At 43.2% G+C, this 25,638-nt stretch overlaps 1 protein-coding gene across 1 annotated transcript in view; it reads left to right on the forward strand.

The window, feature by feature from the left end:
- The window catches only part of ARHGAP31 (Rho GTPase activating protein 31), a 411,862-nt gene extending 402,193 nt beyond the window's left edge, over positions 1-9,669 (forward strand). The window contains exon 12 of the mRNA XM_069202778.1: positions 1,189-9,669. Coding sequence (XP_069058879.1) covers positions 1,189-3,609 — 2,421 coding nt within the window. The 3' untranslated portion in view covers positions 3,610-9,669. The remainder of the gene's footprint in view (positions 1-1,188) is intronic.
- The last annotated feature ends 15,969 nt before the right edge of the window (positions 9,670-25,638 follow it).

Here is a 25,638-nt window from a genome sequence, read left to right on the forward strand (position 1 = left end):
ATGCTAATGCTGTAGCGTCAATTTTACACCTGCCCTGAGCAGGCGTTAAAAAATGACACTAGAAAGGCACAGTGAAATCTTGTCATTTACGCCCTCCCCCTTGCATACATTATACCTGGCGCAGGTATAATGTGGCGCAAGGAGTTGCAAAGAGGTGCAATGCTTGCATTGCGCCACTTTATAAATATGGCGCAGCGTGAGGGCCTTTTTAGCGCCGCCGTAGCGTCAAAGCAATGGTGCTACAGTGGCGCTAGGGGGTGTAAGGGGCTTGTAAATATGTCCCTTAGTCCTTTTAAGTGGTTCTGCCCTTTTTGTGTTAATTCACAATCTGCAAAGGCTGGGGAAGGTTCAAAGAGGTGACCCCACTGCTGTTCTCTCTGCTTCCATGATATTAAACCTAAGGGGTATCACTGTCTGAGGATGTTTTCACTTCCTTGCAACAGCGCTAGAGGAGATTTACTGGAGCCACAGAGCTCTTCTTTCCTTCTGTTGACATAGAAAGCTCTAAAGAGAGATCCCAAAGTCAGAGTCCCCACATGAACGGAGGACCACAATCATTCCTTTTTCAAATAGCCTTTCGATTGGACGGTCTGCTTATTAGCGCCCAGAATCTGTATCTTAATTGTCTGCCACTTGAGTTAAGGAGTAAACTGTGTAAACTCCCACTCGTAAATGTGGACTTCTCCCCCAGCTAAAACCAATAGACTATATCCTCTCTCTTGTAATCATTAAGGGACTAGAGAGATCCCCTCCTTCACCACCTGCACCCACTTTACATGACAAGAGCATGCCTCTTACCTTGCCTCTTTCCTTGGGACCACCAGCAAACAAGTCAAATGCATGCTTTGCCATCCACCTCCGTATGGCACTTTTCTCCTCCACGCATCACAACATTCATACCCTTCAACTAGAAGCTGGCCTCTTCTCTCCTCTGCATCCTCTCACCCTGTTCTTGCCCTTATGCTCCATTGGTTTACCCCATCTTGTATAGCGAGTTGTTGTTTTATTTCTAAGCTTGCTTTTTATGAGTCACAGATATATGTATTTTCAAGGAACCCACAAAATGTCAACAAAATATGTTGGAAGAGTTTAACACAAATGTCAACAATACTTGTCTATTTAAACTCAGACACATGCTTGCTTGTATAAAGATGAGTGTTTAATACTTAACTTCTTTATGTTTTACAGGTGAGGGATGACCTTAATCAAACCTTGGTGGAAATAACGTGGCCAGAGATACAGCAAGAACTGAAGATTATTGAACCAGAGGAGGAACTTCTCATCGCTGACAAAGTCTTAAATGTCGTCCAAGCTCAATCACCTAGTTCAGAAATGGGCACTTCTTCTGTATTAAACACAGCTCTTAGATTGGAAAGTGACCCTACAGTGACAAAAGAAGGCATTGTGGATACAAGAATTCTGACTTATGAAGGTGTTTTGACCAAAGAAGTCAACACAGGTATTCACCAAGTAAATGAACCAGGAAACAATGTTCATAAAAATTGCAATACAAGCCCTGTGAAACTGGAAGATCCTTCTTTTGAGACAGCATCATCAAAGAGTCTACAAACTGCCATTGATGCCCAGAGCAGCAGTCCCCTGGGTCAAGATGGAAGTCTACATGCAAAACTTCAGCCATTAGACAACACTTCAGAAGAACTACCTCCAACCCCAACAAGGAGAAATTCAGAACAGGCTGGCTTAAGCCGGAGCTCTGCCACCCAGCAGCCCAGTACCTCAAAAACAAATAATTCAATTTTGGCAGGGACTTGGGGCCAAATGAAGAAGGACCTTCTAAAGATCCGCTCCAGGGGAACCCGAGAAGTCAAAGACCTGCACTTACCTTCAAGTAGAGAAGAAAATCAGCGGCAGAAACCAAGTGCAGTCAGCAAAACTCCGAAGTCTTTGGGTAAGGACGAACACTTGACTTGGGCAGATGCTGTTCGGACATTTGATTTGGTAGAGCCTTGGGAAGAACACCAGTGGGTTACCAGTCCCCTTCACTCCCCTAAACTGAAAGACATCCAAGAAAGAGAGGTGCAAGAGTTTCTGCCAAACAAAACTGGTGCACCAATAGAGTTCAGCAAGAGGCCAGAATTCAGTCGCAGTCTTTCCTTGGATAGTAAAGACAGTCTTGTGAGTCGCTGGACTGTAAAAAAGGCTCATGCACGAGAAACTGAACGGCTTCCTGAAAAAATAGGAGTTGGGGGAGAAGATATAACATTGCATACCGCACCTCAGAACTCAGGGCAAAGCACCCAAGTGAACAATTCTGGGAAGCCACCCAAGTACGAGGAGCTGTCATCTTCCCATATCAACGATGCTTCTACTGGATGCATGAAAACTGAAGAAGCTTGTAATATTCTTTTGCCTCCTACAGACCCAAAGGTTACAGAGGAAGAACTTTCAAACCTGAAGCCTGTACAGTCTCCTTTGCACTTGAAGCCAGTGGATAGTTTCCCAACACCAAATGAACTTAAAGAGGTTTGTGAGCCTCATAGCCCCAAAACTGGACCAATTCTAAACCAAGAAATCCCACCCAAAGAACATCTGCAGACACCTGCTAATGAAGAAGCGTCCCATAAAGCAAGGCCCTCCTCATTCAATTTGGAATCACTTCTTTCCGGAGATGATTTTTTGAATGTGGAAAACCAGCCTGAAGGCATTCACACTGAGATAAATAAATCAAATGCTGTAACGCCAACAAGCCTGCTTCCACAATTAAGCTGCAAAGCAACAGACCAAAACAAAGTGGACTTATGGAGAACCCAGTTTGACACAGAAGAACTGGATTACATAGCAATTAGCCATACAGCTGCTGGCCGTCGTAACTCTGCACCAGTGAGCGTCTCAGCAGTAAGGACCTCCTTTATGATTAAGATGTGCCAGGCTAAAGCAGTGCCTGTCATACCTCCCAAACTCCAGTACACACAGATTCCACAGCCATTGCAGACACAGAATATCGATTCCATAGCTCCTGCCTTGGACCGAGAGATAATCAGCCAGACAGACTCCAGGCAGACTTGCAATGTTTCCAGGAGCCACCAGGATTCTCCTAATTGCCCATGGACTGAGAAAAAAACTCAGGCAGAAAAAGAAAACAATGACCCAACTGCTGTTGACTCTTCTTCCCCAAATCCTTCATCCAATCTTTCTCCAGACCCATCCCTTTATGACCAGAGTACAAGTTTGGATGCCCCAGTATTAAGGCGAAAGCGCACTTCCGATGGCGAGACTCCAGGCGAAGTCTCGCTTTCTTCCAAAATGGAAAGACCATCAGGGTTTTCCAAGCCTTCCTACAGATCAAGGCCGGGAAGGCCTCAAAGCCTGATTTTGTTCAGTCCTCCCTTCCCCTTCATGGAGCACCCATCTTTGCTGGACTCCAGGACACTGCTCTCTCCCATCAAAAGCCCATCTCACACCAATTCCCAAGATCCGGTTTGCGGAGAGCTGTCTGGCCTCCCCCGGACTCCAGATGGTGTTACCCTCAGAAATAAAATGACCATCCCAAAAAGTGGCCAAAGACTAGAAACATCTACCAGCTGCTTCTACCAGCCTCAGAGGCGGTCAGTCATCCTGGATAGTCGGAGTAGCCGGCAGATAGATTAGCAGCGTCGGACAACCGAAGTCAGCTAAATTGCCAAAGGCAGTATTATGCAGTAACATTTCTATGCAAAAAGAAAAAAATCTTCTGTTTCTTTATGTTTGCCTCTGTTGTCCTGTATTTTTAATTGTGCTTTCTGTATCGCGGAGAAATTCAGCTGTAGGTTTCTTTTTTGTGTGCTGTTCCAAAGAGCCGATGTAACTTCCTCAATTGCCATCCATCCACAAGGTACAGTGGAGCCTCCATAAAAAAAATGTTAAATGAACAATAGAATTAGGATTACATTCTGCAGAGACCAAATTCATGCTGCCATTCAGCTGAAGCCTGGTGTCCTCTAGGGTACCATGCTTTGGAGCTCAGGGAGCGCTATGTACAGCTTGCACTTAAGGTCAGAGCCCGGAACAGCAACTCAGATAAAGAGAAACAAATAAGATAGTTTATACCTTGTTTTTTCCCTTTAGAGTTTTGTGTTAATAATGCCACACAATCGTTGCACAGCAATGCCTATGTAAGTAGACGTATTTTAAGCAAATGTAGACTGCAAGTGGTAGGGATGGATGTTAGAAGCGACCATGTTACCGTACAGGTTGTTCTCTATCGAACTGCATGTGAAAGAGAGAGTTAGGAAGTTTATTGGATGTTGTACGGTGACCCCGTGATGTACAGGCAACAAGCAGTGGCTGCGATTTCAATAAATCAAGTGGTAGATGACATGACTGCATTTGACAGAATGCTCACATCCCCTACTTCGTGTCTTCGGCCTTTGTCACTCATCTTCTCTTTGTTTCATCCCTTGTGCTCCCTTCTACCAAATTTACTTTTTATCTCTTTAACCACTGTTCTCTAATGAGACTACCATTTCACATCTAGACATTGGTTGCATGCATGTGTTTTGGTGACCAGCTTGGATCCCATGGGCACCTCATGTACACACTCCTCCTGGATACCGAGCCACAAAACACACAGTAGTGCTAACGCAGGGTAAAATACAAGAAGACCGCATGGCCACCATCAAGCCATGGGACTCGACTGGGCAGGGATATTATGGTCAGTTTTGTTCCTAAACGTGAGTTTGAGACAGTCATGTTTCTAACTACTGCATTATATCTTCTGACCCCTGAACTATAGGACCTTCTGCTCCGGAACTGGCAGCTATTTGCTATGCATGTTTGACATTGCAAGAATGATGTTAGGGTATAGAGCAAACCCTTCATTCAAGTATTCTCTGTACAGACATTCCAGCTACTGACTGACCGATCCTCTTTAGTTTCTGAGTACTAACTTTTGGAATTATGCCAGATGTGGCCATACATTTGATGCCATGTGTAAGGAAAACTTTGCTGGCCTGAGTGCCATTCAGTAAACATAACCTAAAGTTGACGCTTCTGGTTTATAAATTGCATAGACATATGCTTGTTTACACATAACTACGTGATTTACTTTGTGCAAAACCAACCATCTCAAGTTGCTGGACACAAACTAAAAAGTTGCAGGTGACATGACTACAACATGACACTGGAGTATGGCATTAGAGTGATTCTAGCTGGTCATGAAAGTCAGTGCACCAAAAATTGTGTTTCAAATTTTCTGAAAATGTGATTTAGCTTAAAGTCAACAACATTGTAATGGATACAGCAGAGCACACACCAAGGGCATGATCAACCAGAACGTATTTGCATCAAATAGCAATCGATGCCACAAATCCACTTTTTGCCTAGTTGGGAAATGACACAACTGACTACTTTATTCATCTTGGGTTAAAATCTCCCCAACCCAAGATGAATAATGTAGCCTTATTGAGCTAAGTGTCAAACTTATAATTGTGGTCTTCAACTGAAAGGAGATTGTTCCTCTCTCTCTCTTTTTTCTTCTTAACTCATTAATAAGTAGACAGCAGATGATAGAAGTGCCAGGATCCTTCTGAATATTAACATGTAAAAGTTAGGGGTCCCCAAAGAAACATCATGCCCAAGATATGAATTTTAGTATACAAGGCCTGCTGCCCTTGCCCAGTCACTCCCTTGTGTTACTGAATTTATTTTTACACGATTTTCAAGGAGAACGTGTAGAGATTGTAAGATTGTAAATCATGGGGTATGCAAAGAAAGACAGATGTGTGACTCTTGAATGATCAACTGTAACATCCACATAAAATAGGAAATTATTTTGTACCTATGCAATTGTCCGAGCAGGCAGAAGGCCTGGAAGTGAGATCACTTCCCGTCTACCTAGGTAAAATATTACATACCTTTAACTGTAAATCTAATATTTAACTCACTGTTCATAATTTAAAGCAAGTACCAATACTTAAAAAGAACAATTGTCTTTAGCTATGCAGAGATGTTCAAACATAGTTTTTTCTGCATGCAAAACAAAAAGATTAATATGGTTTAATCTGCTAACAGATTAGGGATTTGTGTAGCAAACTCGGGCCTGATTTAGTTATTGGCGGAGGGGTTACTCTGTCTCAACGGTGAGCGATATCCCGCACGCCAAAATCTAAATCCCATTGGATATAATGGGACTTAGGTTTTAGTGGACGAGATATCCGTCACTGTTGTGAGGGAGTAACCGCTCTGCCAATATCTAAATTCAGGCCCTCTGTCACTTTGACATAGTTTTAGTACTACTAATTCTCAATGTTTATTAGTTATTTGGTGTATATAGTGCATAAAGTATTCCATTTTAAATAATTTAGAAAATGCATGGGCATTTGCCCTTAAATTATCAAAGGCCTGTTGTTCGTTTGTAAGTAGCACTGCTTTCTCTTGCTACCTTCATTAGTGCTATTCAACGTCCAGAAGAAGTGATCTCCACCCCATTGGGGGGAATTTCACAGTGTGAAGATTCCCCATAGGAATATTTGATGGAGAAGTTAAGACGTGGTCAACTTCTGCGGCATATTGTTGTTATTGCATTTGGACAGTTTGCATCAGTGTCAATTCCAAACCTCCCCTTGGGGTGCAGGCAGTGCAGGAGGTGAAGCCATATCAATCATTTCCAATTCTGAAAAGCACTTAGCTGTTATCACACTATTTCTTTCAGTTTTGGTGCTAAATATTTCCACACTTTTCATTTATTTTATATCAATAATAAATGCTTTCTTTTTTTTTATAAGTAACATCTTTCATATTTTTTCAACTTAAAATGGCTAAATATGATTGCAGATTTATTTGTCAGCCAAACCGACATGCGCACTTAGAGTGCACACTACTCCTCTTCCCCCTGTTGATGAGGATCACCCCGCCCCACGCTGCCCTATGAGGAGGATGCGAAAAAAATAATAATACAATAGATGTGTTATCATTTTATTTTTCTACTGCCTTTCAGCAGCGGGCGACGCTCCTCCGCCATAGCGGAGGGGCCGTCCTTGATCCGAAAGGTGCTCCTAGTGCTAAATTCCTATTCACATTTAACTCTGAAATATTCAGATCCCATAGAGTAAACAACAAATCATGTCACTTTCAATTGAGAAAGTATTTTTTTTTTTACCTATGGAATGGAACCTTAAAATCGTTACATACATTTTTATAATACTTACCAAATATCAAATCTCAGTTTGGTTGGCGGAGATTGGACTAGTATAGACTTAACTGATAAACAGGTCTTAAAACAGGAGGGTCTTCTCAATGTGTTACAAGTTGTTAGCACTGCAGTGCTCTGCAAGAGTACCCCAGGATTCTGCCTGTCTACAAAACCACTGAAGAGCTGCCAAAACACTGCATGAGTGCAGTTGATCACAATCCATATTAGAGAGTCCATAAAGATATTTGTCCTTGTTGAGCATCTAATGGGGAGGCGTGCAATTCTGATGCATTCCCAGTTCTACCAGTGTTCATAAATTTGGGAATATTTCATAATGCATGGGTGAATGCGTGAGAACACCCTTGCTCCATCCTATGGCTCACCTCCCAGACGCAGTGTAACGCAAGGCAGCGATTTGCACTGCCTTGCTTTACGCTAGATTTATCAAGCCACGCAGGGCCACACAAGGTAGCCTTGCGTGGCTTGATAAATCTCCTTTAGGTTTTGCCTCACCCATGGGTACCATTGCATTGTGCAAGGGAGACTGAAAACCTTGATAAATATGTGGCCAAGTGTCCTCTGTAAAATCCAAAGTTTTTTTTTTACAATTGCTTGTTTTCTCAAATGTTGATACTTTGCTCTAAACTCTCTCCTATGTTATAATCTCTCAACTTCCTTCAGAAATAGCATGTCTGCCCAATATAATACATGGTTGAACTTAAGTACATTATCGGAACACATTTTTCATTCCTCTCCTGGAGCCTGATGTGGGTCCTGTTTACATGCGCTGGCGAGCTATGCTAATTAAACTGAGACACCAATGGCAGGTAGTCTTCACAAAGCAGGGTCATCTCACCAGCAGGAATGTGTAATCATACTGGAGGTTAATTAGCAGTTTTAACTCTTTCCTTCCACTTTCTTCAAAAGCATAGTCAAACGGGTGTGCACTGTCAGCAAAGCATACTTAAAAAAAAGAGGTGCCATGGACTGCAGCCATTTTACTGTGATAATTAAGATTAAGTTAAAAAGAAAATATTGGTTTATGCTAGAGTTGCAGGCATGCGTGAGCGTTATTTAATAAGTGGCCCCTCCCCCACGATACAGATGTTAATTCCACTGCATTGAAAGGATGAGAAGCAGCCATTTTGCTACAGTGTGAAAGAATCCAAGGAAAATATTACATGAGAGTGTTGTGTGTGTCAAAAAATGTGGATGTCTCTGAACTGTGTTAAATAAAGTTTTAAATATATATAAATGTATAAATATAAAATGTATATCTATTACTGTATATCTGTTGCATAAGGTTAATAGTAGGCGGTGAAACTGACCATTTTAACTGGATGCTGAGGCGAATAAGTAGTGAGCACATTTTAATGGTATATTTTCGTAATATTTGATGCATGTTACTCACTTGCCGGATGTTTGTCAGAGATATGTCTTTGTTTGCAGCACATTTGTTTTAACTCCAATAGTCTGTGGCATGGGCTATCATGTTCATACTTGTTGATACTCCCTGTTATTATTTTTTATGTACTTTTATAGGCAACCTTATGCGTCTGGGGATCTAATGTGGCCGGCAGTGCTCCAGATGCTGCTGGCTGGCACTGCAGCATTAAAGGTCCCATTCAAGAAAGACTTAAGGCACTGAGCCAATATTGACACCATGTTTCTGGCTCTTGACTTGAAGAGCTAATATATTGTAGGAGTTGTTGTATTGATTTTGCTCCAGTTTGACTAAAATACAAGATTACACTGGTTCTGAAGAAATCCCTGAGATAGGGGGGTCCAACACTGCAATCTTCACGTCTGATGATTAGAACAGCTAGATTATGTAAATGACTACCATTTAAATTCAGTATAGCTACATTTAGCTTATGTGGTTATCCTACAAATTGGCATGGCCTTCACTTTCCTGAAACAAAGGTGGCCATCTCTGTCTTAAGATGACTCCACACATTGTATAAATAGTGCTTGTAGGTAATAGCCAGGTGGTGGCCAATGTGAAAGCCCACTCCCACATTGGGAATGTTGTGGGGAAGAGCAACATATATCGCTAGGTGAACCAAAGGCGAATTTGAATGTAGAGCCAGCAAATCCAGATAAAATGTGTGTGATCCAACACACATTGCTAGGTTTAGCAATGTCAAACATGATGGTATAGCCAAGAAAAGGAGGGGAAAGCATGTCATCTGGTCGCTATAACCATAGTCGTTGAGACTGCAAGTTCTCTGTTTCCTTCAAGTCTGTGTATAATTCTATGCAAATCACTGTTGCACCCTTTCCCTCATTAATTTCCCTGTAAACAAGTCTCAAGCTTCACCTTTAGAGTTATGCAAAACAATGCAAGGCAGTAGATGGTTTTACTTTAGCATCCAATGGCAGTCTTGCATGCTAGTTATTGACCGGCAGTTCCTTGCAATGCTTAAATAAATGTTATTTTTCCAGCATTGTGCTGCTTGTCCTTATGCTTATAATTTGTTCTCCCAGTTTTATTCCTGAATCTCAGCCACGAGATTAAACTGGAGTTTTTAAAAAATGAATCATTGTCTTGTGTCTTATTTCTGCTAAAGTGCTTTTTAGTTTTAACAGAACGTGGTATGTCCTCATTTTATCTGTGAAAAATGAAATGGATCATATTCTTTCTCGAGATATAACTTTTCTGAGCTACTTATATACTGTTCTGGGAAACATCATAGACAAGCCTGAGTATGTTTAGCAACAGTTTTGTACTGGAACAAAATGCGCCAGTCTCTGAATATATTTGTTTGCTGATTGTATTAGGACTTAGACAAGCAGAACAGTACTTGAGCCCGGGACTTCAGTATGGGAATCTTAAATAAAGTCTTGAACTTTGAGGTACAGATTTAAAAAGACTTTGCATCTGGTCTGGATTACTCTTTTAAACTCAAACCAGATGCAAAATATTGGAATGAGATTCGCAACACAATGCAAACCATGATTTGTGTTGGATTGCAACCAAAAGTAGTGCAAAGCTGTGCAATGCGTTCCATGGGTGGTGCATAGGCATTCCAGTGCCACCACCCGTGTCTTTTGCCAAAATCCCTACAAAGAGTTGTAGACAGGAATGTGTGCCAAATGTTGTGCTTCCCCTGTGCCAGGCTTAACGAGGAGAAATATTTTCATTTCTTATGGTTTTATCTCTTTAGAAGTGGGCAGCATTCTACAGCACATATACAAAGAGGGAAATGCCTTAACGCATAGATATTGTACAGGAAAGGACCCTTTTCAGCACAACAACTATGCTTAGCAAAATGGAGACACACTATTAGTATGGCACAAGGGTCTCTGCCTTTATGCATGGCTTAATGTGCGTCCGTGCCAAGAGAGGCCAGAACAGGCCACAACTTAGTAGATATAGTGCTGTTCTGCTCTCTCCATCATTCACGCAACACAGTGCAGCAACTTTGCATTGTGTGATTCCTCTGTAAATCTGGGCCTGTCTTTGTTTTACTTATATGCAAGGTACCAGAGCATAATTACAATAAGAAATCTTCTAAAAATCATGTTTAGGTCTTGCCTGCATGAGCATGCCGTAGTGCATGCGCTCTTGCTTGCCAGACTCTTGTGTTCTACAATGGGCTTGGAACTGCCCATTGCTTACCCTTCAGTTGCAGTGTTGTCACTCTTCTTTGCCCTGCGGTTGCCATGTGTCACTTCATTTTTTTCTTTTGGTGGTGCATGGACCAAGTACAGGTTAATTGACTTTAATTAGTGTCCTTCCGCTGGCCATCCACTGCTTGCACTGTAACTCAGGTACTATTTCTTTTTTTACAAAAAAAAGTTATGATGTGGTCAACACTGGCCACGTCATAATACTTCTTTTTAGGTTTACCACCACTCCAACTCTGTTTCTTCGCCCCCACCCACCCCCATCCTGTTACCCTCACTCACCCTTTTGCCTTTGTCTTCTCCCACCACCCGCCCCATCCTGTTTCTTCTCCCCCTTCCCAGCCCCATCCTGTTTCTTCTTCCCCATCACCACATCCTATATCTTCTTATCCCCCAACTGCCCTCATCCTATATCTTCTCCCCCCTCCATGTTTCTTCTCCTCCTCCCTGTTTCCTTTCCCCTCCACCACCCTCCCTCCCACCTGTTTTTCTTCTCCCCCTCCTACTGAAAAGGCTATGAAGGAGCCAGTGCTGGCTGCTTCATAGGGATTTTTCTTAACAGTCTTGTTACCCATCCCTACCTAACCCCACATTAACTACCCCAACTCGATTGCCAAAGCCTATATCTCACCCATAGGCACGACATATTGGCTTTGCCAATGCTTGTTTAAGTGGCTATCTAGAGACAGCATTAACTAATTGTTATTTTATTTAACTTTTCAAATTACGTTAGCCAAAATGGGTAACTACATTGGACTGGAAAGTCATTTGACCATAACTGCTACATATTATCTCTGGTATGCCCCACAGTCTTGGAGCTTTACAATTTTTATGATCTGAATAAAGACTCCCATTGAAGATCCAGGATTCTAAGTCACTAGTACTAGCATCATATTTTTTTACGCTAGTCCGGCGCATTGCAGGATTAGCATAAAAAATGTTGACAGTAATCCTGCAAAGCACCCAGAAGCCCATTGTAAACAATGGGAGCTTCCCTTTAACGCCTTCTCTTAGCAGGCAATAAAAATGCTGATAAAAATGATGCGAAGAAATCTCTTAAATTTCTGTGTGCCATTTTTTAGGCCCTCCTAGTGCAGGAACGTCCCCCTTGCATACATTATGCCTGGCGCAAGCATAATGTGTCACAAGGGGTTATAAAGTGGCGCAATGCAAGCATTGCAGCACTTTGTAAATATGGTGCTGCATTTTTGGCCTTCCAATGCCACATTAGCATAAAAAAAACCTCCAAGGTGGTGTTGGAATGGCACTAGGCCCTCTTACATCTGGGCCTTGGAGTCTGTAAACTCTAATACAGGGGATTAACTTTTTCCAAAAATGGCCGAGATGTAGTTCTCACCATTCTTATATCTTCGCACCACCCAATATCACAGCTCTGAAAAAATGTGGTAGTTTCCTATGGAAGTGTGGCTGTTTTCTGATTGCTTCCCAGTTGCCTCATGTTTGGTTTTTCTACTGGTAATACCAAGAGAACTCTAAGGCCCTTATTTATACTTTTTTAGTGCCGCATTTGTGACGCTTTTTGATGCAAAAGAGACGCAAACTTACAAAATACAATTGAATTTTGCAAGTTTGCGCTGCTTTTGCGTAAAAAAATGACGCAAACGCGGCGCTAAAAAGTATAAATACAAGCCTAAATGTCCACAATGTCTGTTATGAAAAAATAGCAGAGAATTTTAGAATAACACATTTTTAAAAAAACTACATTTTTAAGTATTGGAAAAAGGGTAAGATAGATGAGTAGCTGTACAGGCTCACAGAATAACATAACATCACTGTACCTTCACAGCTTTAGGCTGACCTAGTTATCCCAGAAGAAACAAACCAGTCAGTTGAAGCTAGTTCCCCTAAAGCTGTCCACTGTGAGCATAAATTTCATTCTACACTAGGGAAGATTATTCGTGATTTCAGCAAATATTCCTATGATTGAGAGCCAGAATTATAAGTAGGACACTTTTTGTTCTCTATCCTATGATCTTGGCGAAAACTACAAAAGAGCAAGCTCACTTCTCAAAAGCATGAATAGGCAAAATAGAGAGATGATAGCTAAAGAAACATAAAATGGTAACATCCAGTCTGGAGCCAGATATAGGTTACAATTGTTGCAGAAAGATGGTCTGAACTTAAGGTTGCTGACTTGCATCTTTCTGCGACAGAATATGATTAATTATTATGAAAATCTGAGATCGCATTCCATAGAACTGAGGGACGAAATAGTGTATAATGTTTTGTCTTTTGATTTTATTCTCTCTTGTTTGTTGTGGTAATGCATAGCTGCTATGTTGTCTATCTGAATGAATATGCTTTAGTGTTCAATGATGGAAGGAACGCTTCAATGCAAGATCAAATGCCCTGACCATGTGTGCTTCTAACCTAGTAATGGAGCATCCAAGACTATTGTTTGTGGCTGGAACATCTGCTGGAAAGGGACTGCTCCCACAATGTCATGGTACTTTGTCTACTGCTAGGAAGGATTGTAATGATGGCACAGATAGAATAGAAATGCCTACCCCTAATCCCAGAGCACTGACTTCATTAATCTTTAAGACTGGCCGCGTCTGCAAACTGGCATGAGATACTTATGCAATGCAGGATGTCCTTGGTGCCTCTAGGGATCATCATATCTAGTAGCTTGTAGGAAGTTTGATCTTGGTCAGAGTGCAGCATATATCCTGAATGAATGTCTTTCCTACAAATGATGCACGTTTGCTTTTCTTGAATCATTCATCATCAGTCACAGATATGGTGTCTTTTGTGCTGCTACTACTTTGGAGTTTTAGTATTTTATCACAGATTCTGTGTACTTCTACTATCTTGCACTGCTTTCTTTTGTGAGTTTGTTTTCGGGAGACAATCAGTCAAGTATGGATGAAGAAATAGAGCTTTAGAAAGAATGTAATAGAATATAATGCAACATAACTGGACAAAACATAATCTAATGAATATAATTTCCTACAACTGTGCCTGAATGACGAGATAAGGTAGGACAGAACAAGTAGACTGCATAGAAATACTAAAGCAAGCCACTAATAGAGTATAAGCACTCAAATTTGCTAAATTAGAGGTCAGAAAACAGTCCACATGTGTTGTGCATAGTAAAGTATGTAGAGGTTGTTTTGCCACCATTATCTATAAGCCAATGGCACCCTTGCTCACAAGTCTACCTTCTCTGTATTTTTAGGGTTAATGCCTGGGAAATATTAGGAATTGGAATAAAGTCCAATTAAATATGTTTGGTCCCTTTCAAAGTGACCTTTGGAGACCGTAATCGGATTTTCTTGACAGTGACATCAATGAATTGCATCTCTCCCTGAACAGTGCACTGTCATCTCACGGCCGGCTTCACAGGCTCTCGGAGGGTTGGGTCTGCTTCCCCAACCTAGAAACGTGATTATGTACTCCAAGCAAAAGCAGGCCTGATAGTTCCTGATGAGTCTACCTACTCTACTATGGAAGTATCCACACACTGCAGTACTGTTCAAGTCTCAGTCCATGGAAACTAGGGTACACTCATCCTTAGGAGAGCTCACACAGCGGGGTGACCTCACATGGAGCTGTGCACAGAGAGAGAAAAAATATCTGTGGATTGCTCTAGATTGGAGTGCAGAGTCAAGAGGGATGTTGACCTCACAGAAGTCTTCTAAAACAGATGATTCATCCCTCCCTGGGGATCTGACAGTAATTTTCTGGCAAGTACGAAGGACCTCCAAGGATGTGGTGTTCAAACTCTCATTGGTTTGTAAAGCCGGACTTTACCTGTGATGGTCTGTACCTGCTGGCAGTCGTCATCACTGGGGAGAAGAATGTACATAAGGACCCTGATGCCAAGAAATCACTACTCTCCCGTTGATGTACCTGGAGTCAGGGGTGTGGAATTTAATAAAATATCTGCCTGTCCATGGACCAGTTTGCTTCATAAATCTACTTGTCCTGTAAAAATATGTACTTGTCCCTTTGGTGCCATGTTATGCTGCAACAAATTATGGCAGCAATCTCATTATATTAAAGCTCTGATAATAACCTCTCTGATTAGGCCAGGGCTAATACTATACTAGGGCTTGAATAATATCAATTTCTTCATTTTGTCACCTTTTTGCAGATCTACATACTGGGACTGGAGCTAGCATTCAGCAATAGTTCCAGGGCTGGAATTCCCTTTTGAGTGTGCAAATCTACTAACCAGCTGTTCTCTAATCTTTTCAGAGAAAGGTTGGACATTTACTTCTTCCAGGGATGGGGAAAAATTGGTTGGAGGGAAAAATGAACTTGTAAATGCTCGACAGATTTTCGCATGAGCAAATCTACACATGCATACTTGCTTGTGCTAAAATACAGTTCACAAATATTTTCCAGGAGTACGATTTCCTGGTCTGCTTCCATAAATTCTTGTGAATTAATGAAATACGTAAATTTGCACTAAGGCAAAAACATATACCATGGATCCTATTTTGTGATTTTAAGACTCGGGCCCCTAATTAAGCTGGGCGTTAACCAAGGCCTTTTGTTTTTATTAAAGTTCTGTGTCTGTCTGTCTTTATCCATCTGTTGGCTGGCTTCACTGTGAGTGGTAATCTGCTTTTTCACAAGGAGCATATCTACAAACAAAGTAGTTTTGTTCCATGCCAGGAACTGCTGTGGCAATGTGTGGTTTTTGAGACCCAAAAATATTTTTGACTTTTACCAATGTTTGTTACAATAGTGAGGGCCCAGCAGAGCCTACAATGATAATGTGCTACAAAAGCCATGTCAAAACAAGACACACATTGACTGAACCAAAAAGGCTGACCTCAATGTCGAACCACTTAGCTTTGCCAATGCATTTTTATTTTCATGTTTGCCATAATCTTGTTGAAACTGGTTACACTGATTTTCCATTATGACTATTTTTTGGAAGTACTAGCGTGCATTAACACATTTTACTGAATGATTTGTCAAAGAAATGGTACCTAAAATTTCACAGTAACTTAGCAAAACTTGTTTTTGCCAAGTTGCATTTTTTGTTACATTTTATTTTGAAAGCAAAGGATCATCAATCTTTCTTTCAAGCTTCTGCAGAAATTTGCACATACTCGGAGAGCATTCTGGGAGCATTATAGGTAGCCTCAAATTTTTAAGCTTTGCAAACATATGTACACTTTTTTTTCCTGCAACCACTGTCAGTAGTACAGTCCGAGCTCAAAGTATTTATTTAGAGAGATCACCCTAATAATAAAGGCTCTGCATTAATGAACCATAAATACAAGTTCGCACAGGACACAAATATTACCTCAACTGCAGACGAGGACCTTCTATGCTCAATAATTTGGTACTGTAATCTGGCAGCCACAGGGTTTATGCTGCAGGGTGTTGGGGGCCTACTTGTCCCAAGGACAACATAAACATGGTGCTCTTGACCCCAAACAATATGTCCTTGATGGGCTATAAGAATTCCACACCCCTGCTGCAGTACAAACCAGTGTGAGCAAGACCCATCTATGTCCACCATGTGCAGCTACCCAGGGAGGTCTGACCCCTGTTGTTAATTGGAATATTCTGATTCTCTGGTCCACATTACACCATCTACATATGTTCTGTCTGCTCACCTCTGTGAGTCTCTGGTTGAATAAATCTGATCTGCTTTACCCCTTACCTCCATGGAGAGCCAAGGCGGGATCCTAAGATGGCATTCCTAGTACAAGGGTATTCTCAGGTTTCCCACAGCTATCTGTACTCTGCCACAGAGACATTTCAGCTCAGATTTACCATATAGTCATGCAGTGCAGCAGTCAAAGATGCCGTATAGTGTGACAGGGAAGGAGCAGGAGGGCACCATAGCTATAGAGATGTGGCTCTCTCCTCCTCTCTGCCTAGTTCCAGCGCTGATTTCAGCGCCATAGTGCAAGGGTGTGTGTGAGCCTAGCATAGGTTTTGTCCTGGAAGGGTATCCTTCCAGTACAAAATACTATGCTTAGACATACTTTAAAACTTTTACCACGTTGTATGTGTGCTGCACAGTGCAGCACGCTTGCAAAGTCAGAAAAGAAGGGAGAATTTGTTTTTCCTTTTAACGCCTGTTAACTTTGGCACAAAACCCTGTCTGCTATTGTATATAGATAAGGTTTTGTGTCAAAAGGCATGTGTGGTTGCATGGGAACCCCATGTAATGCCCACGTGGCGCTAAGTAACGCAAAACAGTGCTTCACACTGCTTTGCTTTACTTTTAGGGTACTTTCCAGTGCAAAATAGGGGCCAGATGTAGGAAAATCCAATTTTGCGACTTGCAAATTGCGAGTCTGACCGACTCGCAATTTGCAAGTCGCAAAATTGGATGCAGAATGGTGTCTCAGACACCTTCTGCGACTCGCTATGGGGTCGCAAAGACCCACCTCATCAATATTCATGAGGTGGGTCGCATTTTGCGACCCCATAGCAAGTCCCTGCACTCACAGGGATGGTGGCCTGCTGTAGTCAGCAGACCTCCATGTCTGTGACTGCTTTATAAATAAAGCAGTTTTTTTTTCATTTTGCATCTCGTTTTCCTTAAAGGAAAACGAGTTGCAAAATGAAAAGTAAACCGAAACCATTTGGTTTCGTTTTTTTCAGAGTAGGCAGTGGTCCATAGGATCACTGCCTGCTCTGAAAAAATATTTTTTTCGACATTCACAAAGGGGAAGGGGTCCCATGGGGACCCCTTCCCTTTTGCGAATGAGTTACCACCAGTGTGACACTGGTGGTAACTGCGAGTTGGTTTGCGATCGCATTCGCGGTCACAAAGCAACTCTGAATTGCGATGCGGTCGCAAATAGGAAGGGAACACCCCTTCCTATTTGTGAGTCGCATTCCCAAATTGCGAATCGGTACCGACTCGCAATTTGGGAATGAGCATCGCGTTCGGCCGTTTGCATGCCGCAAACTGCGATTTTTGCAGTTTGCGACATGCAAACGGCTTACTACATCTGGCCCTAAGTTTCTTACTGGAAAGTAAATTAGGTAAAAAACATTTTGTGCTGGTTACCGTCACTTTTGTGACACTAACCCAGCGCAACATGTTTGTAAATGTCCCCCTTCAAGTAGCTCCCTATTGCCTAAGACTCTGCCTCAGAGGCAGCCTGAGGCCATCAGCACACTCTGCTCTCACAACCAAAGTAAGCATGGTTAGTCTGAGACCCCTCCTACATGGCCTCCCTTTGCTTCTGTCTCATCCCCCGCTTCTCAAACCCCTCTTCAGTTTATTGTTATGGTGACGAATGTCATGTTGATGCTTTGTACTTCTGACGTCATGAACACACACAAAATGTTGTGTTGCAATGTTAGGTTGGATTTTCTCTCTGACATATGCATTTTCTTGTTAAAGACATATCAGTCTTTCACTTCTATTCCCATTGCCTCTGTTTACAGGTTGAAGACACTCGTGGCCCCATTCTGTTCTCCTGCCCCTCCTCTCCTCTCCTCTCCCCTACACACGTTGCCCACTTTTCCCAGTTTTTGTTTTGCTTCCTCAATCCTCTGCCTTGGTCTGCTCTTTGTAACTTTCCAGCCGCCCCTTCTCTTTTATCCTCCTATCCCAGCCCTTCACTGCTAATAACTTATTAAAATGTGTATGCCTTGCCAACCAGACAGCGCAGGATGCCTAGTTGCAAAAGACCTATTATGGGCTTAATTTGCAGTGGTCAGAAAGCCCGCCCATTACTTTTCATCGGTTGGGTTTATTGTCACTCATGCTTGCTTCTTGTTCTTTGGCCTGCCTTCCTATTCTTGTGTTTGTCCCACGCTGGCCTCTTTAGCAACTTTTTGATTGATTTGTATCCTTCCCCTGCTCACTTTAATGGAACTACTTTCTTTCTAACTAAACACTCCATGAGATGGCATGTTTTTTCCAGCTCTCTCCACTGTGTGATTCTAAGCACTTCTCCCATGATCCACGTTCCTCTCTTCCTTGTGTGCTGCTCTCTGTCTTATGCTTTTCGTCCACCCCTCTGCTCTTCGTGTTTCTCTATCCTTCAGGTGCGCATGCTGTTTCTGTGGTGTGTTTTTTTTTGCCCGCACTAGGTGTTACTCGCTCTTTCTCTCTTGTGGTGATTTTCCCTTAATCCCGCCACTGGAATTTATTTTTGTTTTGTTCCCAGCGACCATCTCTTTATAGGAACATTACCTTTGGTCGCGTGTCACACTGTAATCACACGTCCAACCCTTAAATGAGGAGTACAGCAAAAACACTCAGGGAATCTTTAGTTAACCCTTAGTGGGTGCAAGTTATCCACAAGCCGACTGTGCAGTAAAGACTTTAGTTTGCTCTGAAGCACCCTGAAAACTACGCAAAATGTTTCTTCCAGGCACCTCCTCACCATCCCCCTATCCAGTGGCATAACAAATCTTGAGGGGGCACTCCTGAAAAGTACTTGGAGGGGCCCCTCTCTGGACTTATTTAGGAGCTCTCAGGCCTGGGTACTGTGCTGAGGGCCCGCCACACAACAGGGGGTGTGGGCTCCTTTGTTACACCACTGCCCCTATCATCCTACTTCTTCAATTGTCAACGGTCTTGAACTTTGAACCAATCAATACTGAAGGACCATTGAAATTGGCAAAGAAGTTGGCAACCATGTTGCACCAAGCTCTCCTCTGGAATCATGACAAAACACTTATTGGAGACTTTCCCAACGTGATAAGTGCTTCTCCTGGAAAGGAAGTTGTTTCCAACTCTCTAAATTGTTACTCGATTGAAAATAAACTTTGTCAGATCTGAAGATTGCTCAAATTCCAGCATTACCATACCTCAGATAATCATGGAAAGGGAGGTTATGAGACAAGCTTACACTGACCAAACCCATTTCAAACGCCTGAAGCATAACGGGAGATCCTTGGGGTCAGAAGGTTGTAAGCATTTGAACACTTTGAACCTTCACCTGAGAGCCAATCCGAGCCTCCAGTCCTTGACCACACTCTGCATAAGCCAACACAGCTTGAAACAACTGGAGCATAAAGAGATCAGAAAATCTGTACCACTTTGAACCCTCACCAGAGAGCCAAGCTGAGCCATATACCTCCAGACACCTATTGAAAGCCAAGCTCTTCAAGCTGGCCGACGAGTGACTGCACACACCAAAGATGTTGCAATGAAGGCGTCTGACAAGCCCCCGCCTTTCAATTCAACTCTGAAGCCATATTGTAGCCCAGAGAGAGCTCAGAGGTACCCAGAAACAGTCGTGCAGAGCAAAGCTTCAAAATAAATAGATAAAAAGGCTATGTAGGTGTATTTTGCCTGCCCTCCTTGTAGTCTGAGGTGGCAGTCTGAGGTGGTGGCTCGCCACGGCAACCCGAGGCAGTGACAGCGCTGTTGAGGAACTGAGCGGGCTATAGTTTGCTTGCAGCTCGCAGCTTACGGTGTCCATCATGCTGTCACCCCACCTAGATCCAGAAGTACAGTGAAAAGCCCAATAAAGAATACGGGAGCAGCAGTTACTAGTGACTCCTAGTACTTTACTTGCAGGAGGACTCAGTAACATGCTACAGGTGCGCGGGTGCTGTGGTGGAGTGCTGCGGTAGGGGTGGGTGTTTGGCCATATCCCTGCCCTCCTCAGCCGCCCTCCCCAGGGCGCCTGCCTTGAAATCCACCTCTTGATCCCCTTCTCACCATTGCAGCTGCAGCCATATTCCTAGCTGCAATCAAACCCAGGACACCAGAACATCAGGGCAGGACACCAGCGCTGTGCTGCCCTTGGCCCTAGTGTACTCACGCCCCTCGTGGCAACACACGAGGAAGTAAGGGGTACCTGAGGGGTAAGGCAGCACTTGGTGGCATTTGGAGAGGCTAAAACGATTAGACTTTGAGAAGTCAACTAACCCTCACAGCCCTTATATTTCTGATTGTTGGCCTCAGGATCCCAGGACTTTTGCTGTTCCCAGTCCTTCGTCTTTTAGCGTGCTTGTAACCCATCCATGACAAACAAGTGGTGATCAACATTAGGAAGGGGGAGGGGCGAGGAGACACTTGACGGGGTTTGGACAATTAGAGGACCAGAAGAAAGGACAGTTTGGCTCACCTGTACCAAGGATTTGAGAAGTCTGGGCATTTGCAGCTGACAAGCTGTAAGATAACACTGTAGATAACTTTAGCCTATACTCAATACTGTGGTATAGTTTAACCAGAATGAGGTCTGGTAAAATGAGAGGCCAGGGCCAGTTGGGGTCTAATAAAAGGAAGTGGGAGTCGAAGACAGTGGAGACAGCACCAAAAAGGAGAGCCAAAGGAGTAGTAGCTAAGAACTCTATTGGATGACCATGACATAGTTGAGAGGGACAAAGATGTGCCTGGGATTTACCTGGGTAAGGAACCTTCAGAGGATGGCCTGACAGTTGGACACCCCAAGGGACAGCCTGCACCGCCTAACGTTTCCGAGATATCAGACTTCTTTCAATCACTGAGTGATGTTGGAGATGGGAGAGCCACCGCTGGGAGGAGTGACGTCCACCTCGTTCAAGAGAATTAAAAAGTTGTTGTTACCCTGGCAACTCTAGGTCTTATAAATGATGAATATAATGATGCCCTAATGGAGAGGCCACCTCAGATCCCTATATCACCAATTGTAGTGATCCTAAAGAATGAATGTTCCCTCCCATCTTGGGCCATTACGGATAAGTTAGACGCAGAGGGTGGAGTACCCAGCCAAAGGGTACATCGCACGGTTACCATCTGCTTTTGAGCACAAGCTTACCCCTGACAGCCCGAAATCTCCTCAATCTGTTTACTGCTTCTTTCCAGAGTTCAGGGCTAGTAAAGCTGAGGGAACGGCTTTGCTAGAGGTTGGTATGAGCACCGGTAAACCTGCATCATGCAGCCAAGGGAGGGTGCCAGCATATCAATGCTGGTTGGGCATCCCAAGGACATGGCAGGATCAGAAGAGCATTGTGGTGGTACTCAAAGTGCAACCAATACAAATAAATTGTGGCTGTCTATTCTGAACTCGGTGCAAGCGACAGTTGCTGCCCTCAAGCATCAAGCCAATAAAATGGACATTCAAGTTGACCTACTTAACACAATGGCAGTTTTTGTGTCAGGCATTGATAAAAAAAGCTTAAAAAACTAAATACCCTGATCACGCGAGTGCAAGCCAACAAGGACAATAATTTCATCATATGTCCCTGTAAGGAGGAGGTTGACAAGTTAGTGCAGTTCCCGACGATCCTTGAAGGAATACTTGGAGGAGTAAATGTTAACCTTACGCTAAAGGGTGCTCTCCTTAGCTCCCCCATAGGCCCTTCAACGGATAACTGTGTTGTCGCTAGGTGCTCAGGAAACCCCAGTTAAGGGGTATCACCTAGGGATCCAGTGGGCATTGGGGTAGGCCATCTGCAGCTTCCCAGCCCACAACGGGTGGACCCTCAAGAACCTAATGCATGCCGGGACATCCAAAAGTGCTGTTAAGCAGTAATTTCTTGGTGAAGAAGCGTCTCCTCCTTTGAAAATCGGATGTATGACTGAATCTTTCCAACTTCCCGGGATGGACCCTGTCATAAGGATCAATGCATTGCATTCGGTAGTGATCAAATCACTGGACTCAAGGAATTTGATGTTTAACATCCGATTGGTGCAATTCTTGGATATTTTTAATGAACTTGTGAAAAAGAACTCTGTGATTCAAACCTGGGTTATAGGAACCAGTGATGATCGGCTCCACCAAAGAATATTGTCTCCTCTTCTGTTATGGTGGGCAGCTAGAGAAATATAGGCCTTATTAGGTCCACATCCTGCGTAATGGAGTGGGTCAGGGACCTGTTTTTTCTTATACCAGTAAGTCAAGGGTCAGCCCATATGTGATATATGCACTCTGGCTTCACCTAGTAGTATGCACAAGTTGTAATACTCTCGTGGGGAATTGCTGATGTTATGGTGGGCTGCTAGGGTGACATTTGTCCACATATTGTTTACGTTACATGCACCCTGGAACTTTACATTCTAGGTACATAGGCACTTTACATTTCATAGTTTGGCACTTTATACCTGAGGCACCCAGGCACTTTACATCTTATACATCCTAGGCAGTTTGTGAGCCTCCACCTGCTATTTGTGGGAAGTTAGAGTAGCAGCATTATGGGAGTACCTGATGTCCTTGTTTATGTCAATCAGCCAGTGTAAGGCCCCCAAGGTATCTTTTTCAATGGGATATATTTGATTGTACTACTATTTGTGTGATTTTAATTATAAGTTCATAAGTGTTGGAAATGGCCTTTTCTGTAGGGTCATCCCTAAACCTTTTGCCTCCTTCCTCCTATTTTTTCTGACCTGTTTTTGTTGACTTTAGGACTCCGGGCACTTTACCATTGCTAACCAGTGCTAAAGTCCATATGCTGTCTGTGTAAACTGTATTGGTGATTGGTTTATCCCTGATTGGCATATTTGGTTTACTAGTGAGTTCCTAGTAAAGTGCACTAAAGGGGGCCGGAGCCTGTAAATCAAATGCTACTATTGGGCCTGCAGTATTGGTTGTGCCACTCACAACAGTAGCCCCGTAAACATGGCTCAGGCCTGCCACTACAGTGTCTGTTTGTGCAGTTTTAAAATGCCAATTCGACTTGGCAAGTGTACCCACTTTCCGGGCATAAACCTTCCCTTATTATACATGTAAGGCAACCCTAAGGTAGGCCCTAGGTAGCCCCGTGGGGAGGGTGCAGTGTATGTCAAAGATGGGACATGCACTGATGTGTGTTTTATGTCCTAACAGTGAAATACTGCTAAATTCAGTTCTCACTGTTGCAAGGCCTATCTCTCTCATAGGTTAACATGGGGGCTGTCTTTAAATATCATTAAAGTGTAGATTTCCTTTTGAGAGCAGATAGAAAAATGGAGTTTGGTGTCTCAGAACTCACAATTTAAAAATACATCTTTTAGTGAAGTTGGTTTTTAGATTGTTAGTTTGAAGATGCCACTTTTAGAAAGTATGCATTTTTTTTTTTGCTTAAACCATTCTGTGACTGCCTGTTTGTGAATTCCCTGTCTGGGTCAGTTTGACAGCTGGGCTGTTTGTGAGTCCCCTCTAGACAGTGAGACAAAGGGATCTGGGGTGCAGTTTGTATATCCTGATATGCCATCTGTGCTAGAGTGGAGGAAGGAGTGATCACTTACACCTAAATGGGCTGTGCCTGCCCTCTCGCAACCCAGTCTCCAACCCCCTGGTTAGTGTCTGGGGCCTGGCCTGGGCAAGGCAGTATCTTGCAAACAAGAGAGACTTCCCTTTGAAGTTTACCAATTTCAAAGGCAGAAAGGGGTATTAGTATTGGACCCAAAATCCCTGAAAATTAAATCACTTCTGGAATCAAGAGGAACCTCTGCCATGGAGAAGAGCTGAGGAGAAGTGCTGCCCCTGCCTGTGACTGTGCTTTGTTGGGCTATCCTGCAACTGCTGCTTCTGCCTGTGAAAGGGGACAAAGACTGGACTTTGTTGTGCATTCCTGCTTGAGAGGTATCTCCATGGGCTTGTAGTAGAGCTTGCCTCCTGTTTTGAAACCTCAGGGACAGCAAAGGCTTCACCATCCAGTTTTGAGTCTACATGCTGTGGACTCTAACTTGTCAGAGGGGGGTATTCTAGTTCCTTGGCCCCTGGAAGTGAATTCCTGGAGAAAACCTGTCTAAGGACGCCAGACGATGTCGTGCGACTTCGTTAAGGACGCCACTGCACGGAAACCGTGACGCCACATGCCCCGCAGCCGTGGACCTTACAGAAGCGCGACGACCCCAGCAACTCTACAGGCCTTGTGTCCCCGCAGCCCGCACAACGGCACTGAGATCGGAGTGTCGTAAGTCCAACGTCTATGGCATCCGACGCCATTGCAGCACCATGAGGTCACCCCGCAGCATCGTGACTTGCCGGACTTTGTATCTGCTGGAACCAAGGGACCGACACCTCACAACCAACGCTGCTTCACCTCCACTGCTCTGCAGTAAGGACCCGACGCCTCTTTATGACGCCTCTGCTCCTCTGCCCCTTAGTACCGAAACCGATGCCGCATCGGATCTAGCAATGCCTCGCTCCCCGACTCTGTGCATTGGCCTGTTTTCTACTTGCTTTACAAAGGTACTGGGAGTCTGTGCAACTCTGTAAACGGCACCAGTGGTGTCACATTGTGGGAAACGACTCCGTCACGATGCCGCTCAATACTAACTTGCAGCATTTGTGCCTCCAGGCACTATTTTTGTGTTTTTAACTGCTAAAATCATATTTTTATGTATGTATTGTGGATTTTTATTGTATTGGTCTTGTTTATTTAGATAAAATATTTACTATTTTTCTAAACCTGTGTTGTGTCATTTTGTAGTGGTTCACTGTATTACTGTGTGTGTTGGTACAAATAATTGACACATTGCTTCTGAGTTAAGCCTGCCTGCTCGTGCCAAGCGACCAAGGGGGTGAGCGGGGGTTAACTGAGGGTGATTCTCCTTTACCCTGACTACAGTGAGGGTCCTTGCTTGGACAGGGGGCAACCTGACTGCCAATAAAAGACCTCATTTCTAACAATATGTCTATTGTGTATGGTTTTAAAATTGATCTTATTATATCTTGCTATGATATGCATTGCTGTAAATTGCTAAGGTGTACGTCTATGGTTGTTATTAACTAATAAACAATTTCCTTATCATTATTCTGTTAGCAGCTAAATAAGGTGTTTGGTTGCACTGAACGTAAAATGGAGACATCAAGTATGTTCGTGAGATGAAGTCTCCAATAATAATGAGAAATTAGGAACACCATCATAGGGTTGGCATAGGAGCTATGTGCCTACCCCGGTGGGTTCCACAGCTGGCACTACGGGTGCCTCCTTGTACTGGCGAGGTGAAAGGGCCTTTCGTTGTTTTTGCATTATTTATTTGTTTATGCTGTATAATGAAT

Source organism: Pleurodeles waltl, chromosome 8, assembly GCF_031143425.1.
Source record: "Pleurodeles waltl isolate 20211129_DDA chromosome 8, aPleWal1.hap1.20221129, whole genome shotgun sequence".
NCBI lineage: Eukaryota > Metazoa > Chordata > Amphibia > Caudata > Salamandridae > Pleurodeles > Pleurodeles waltl.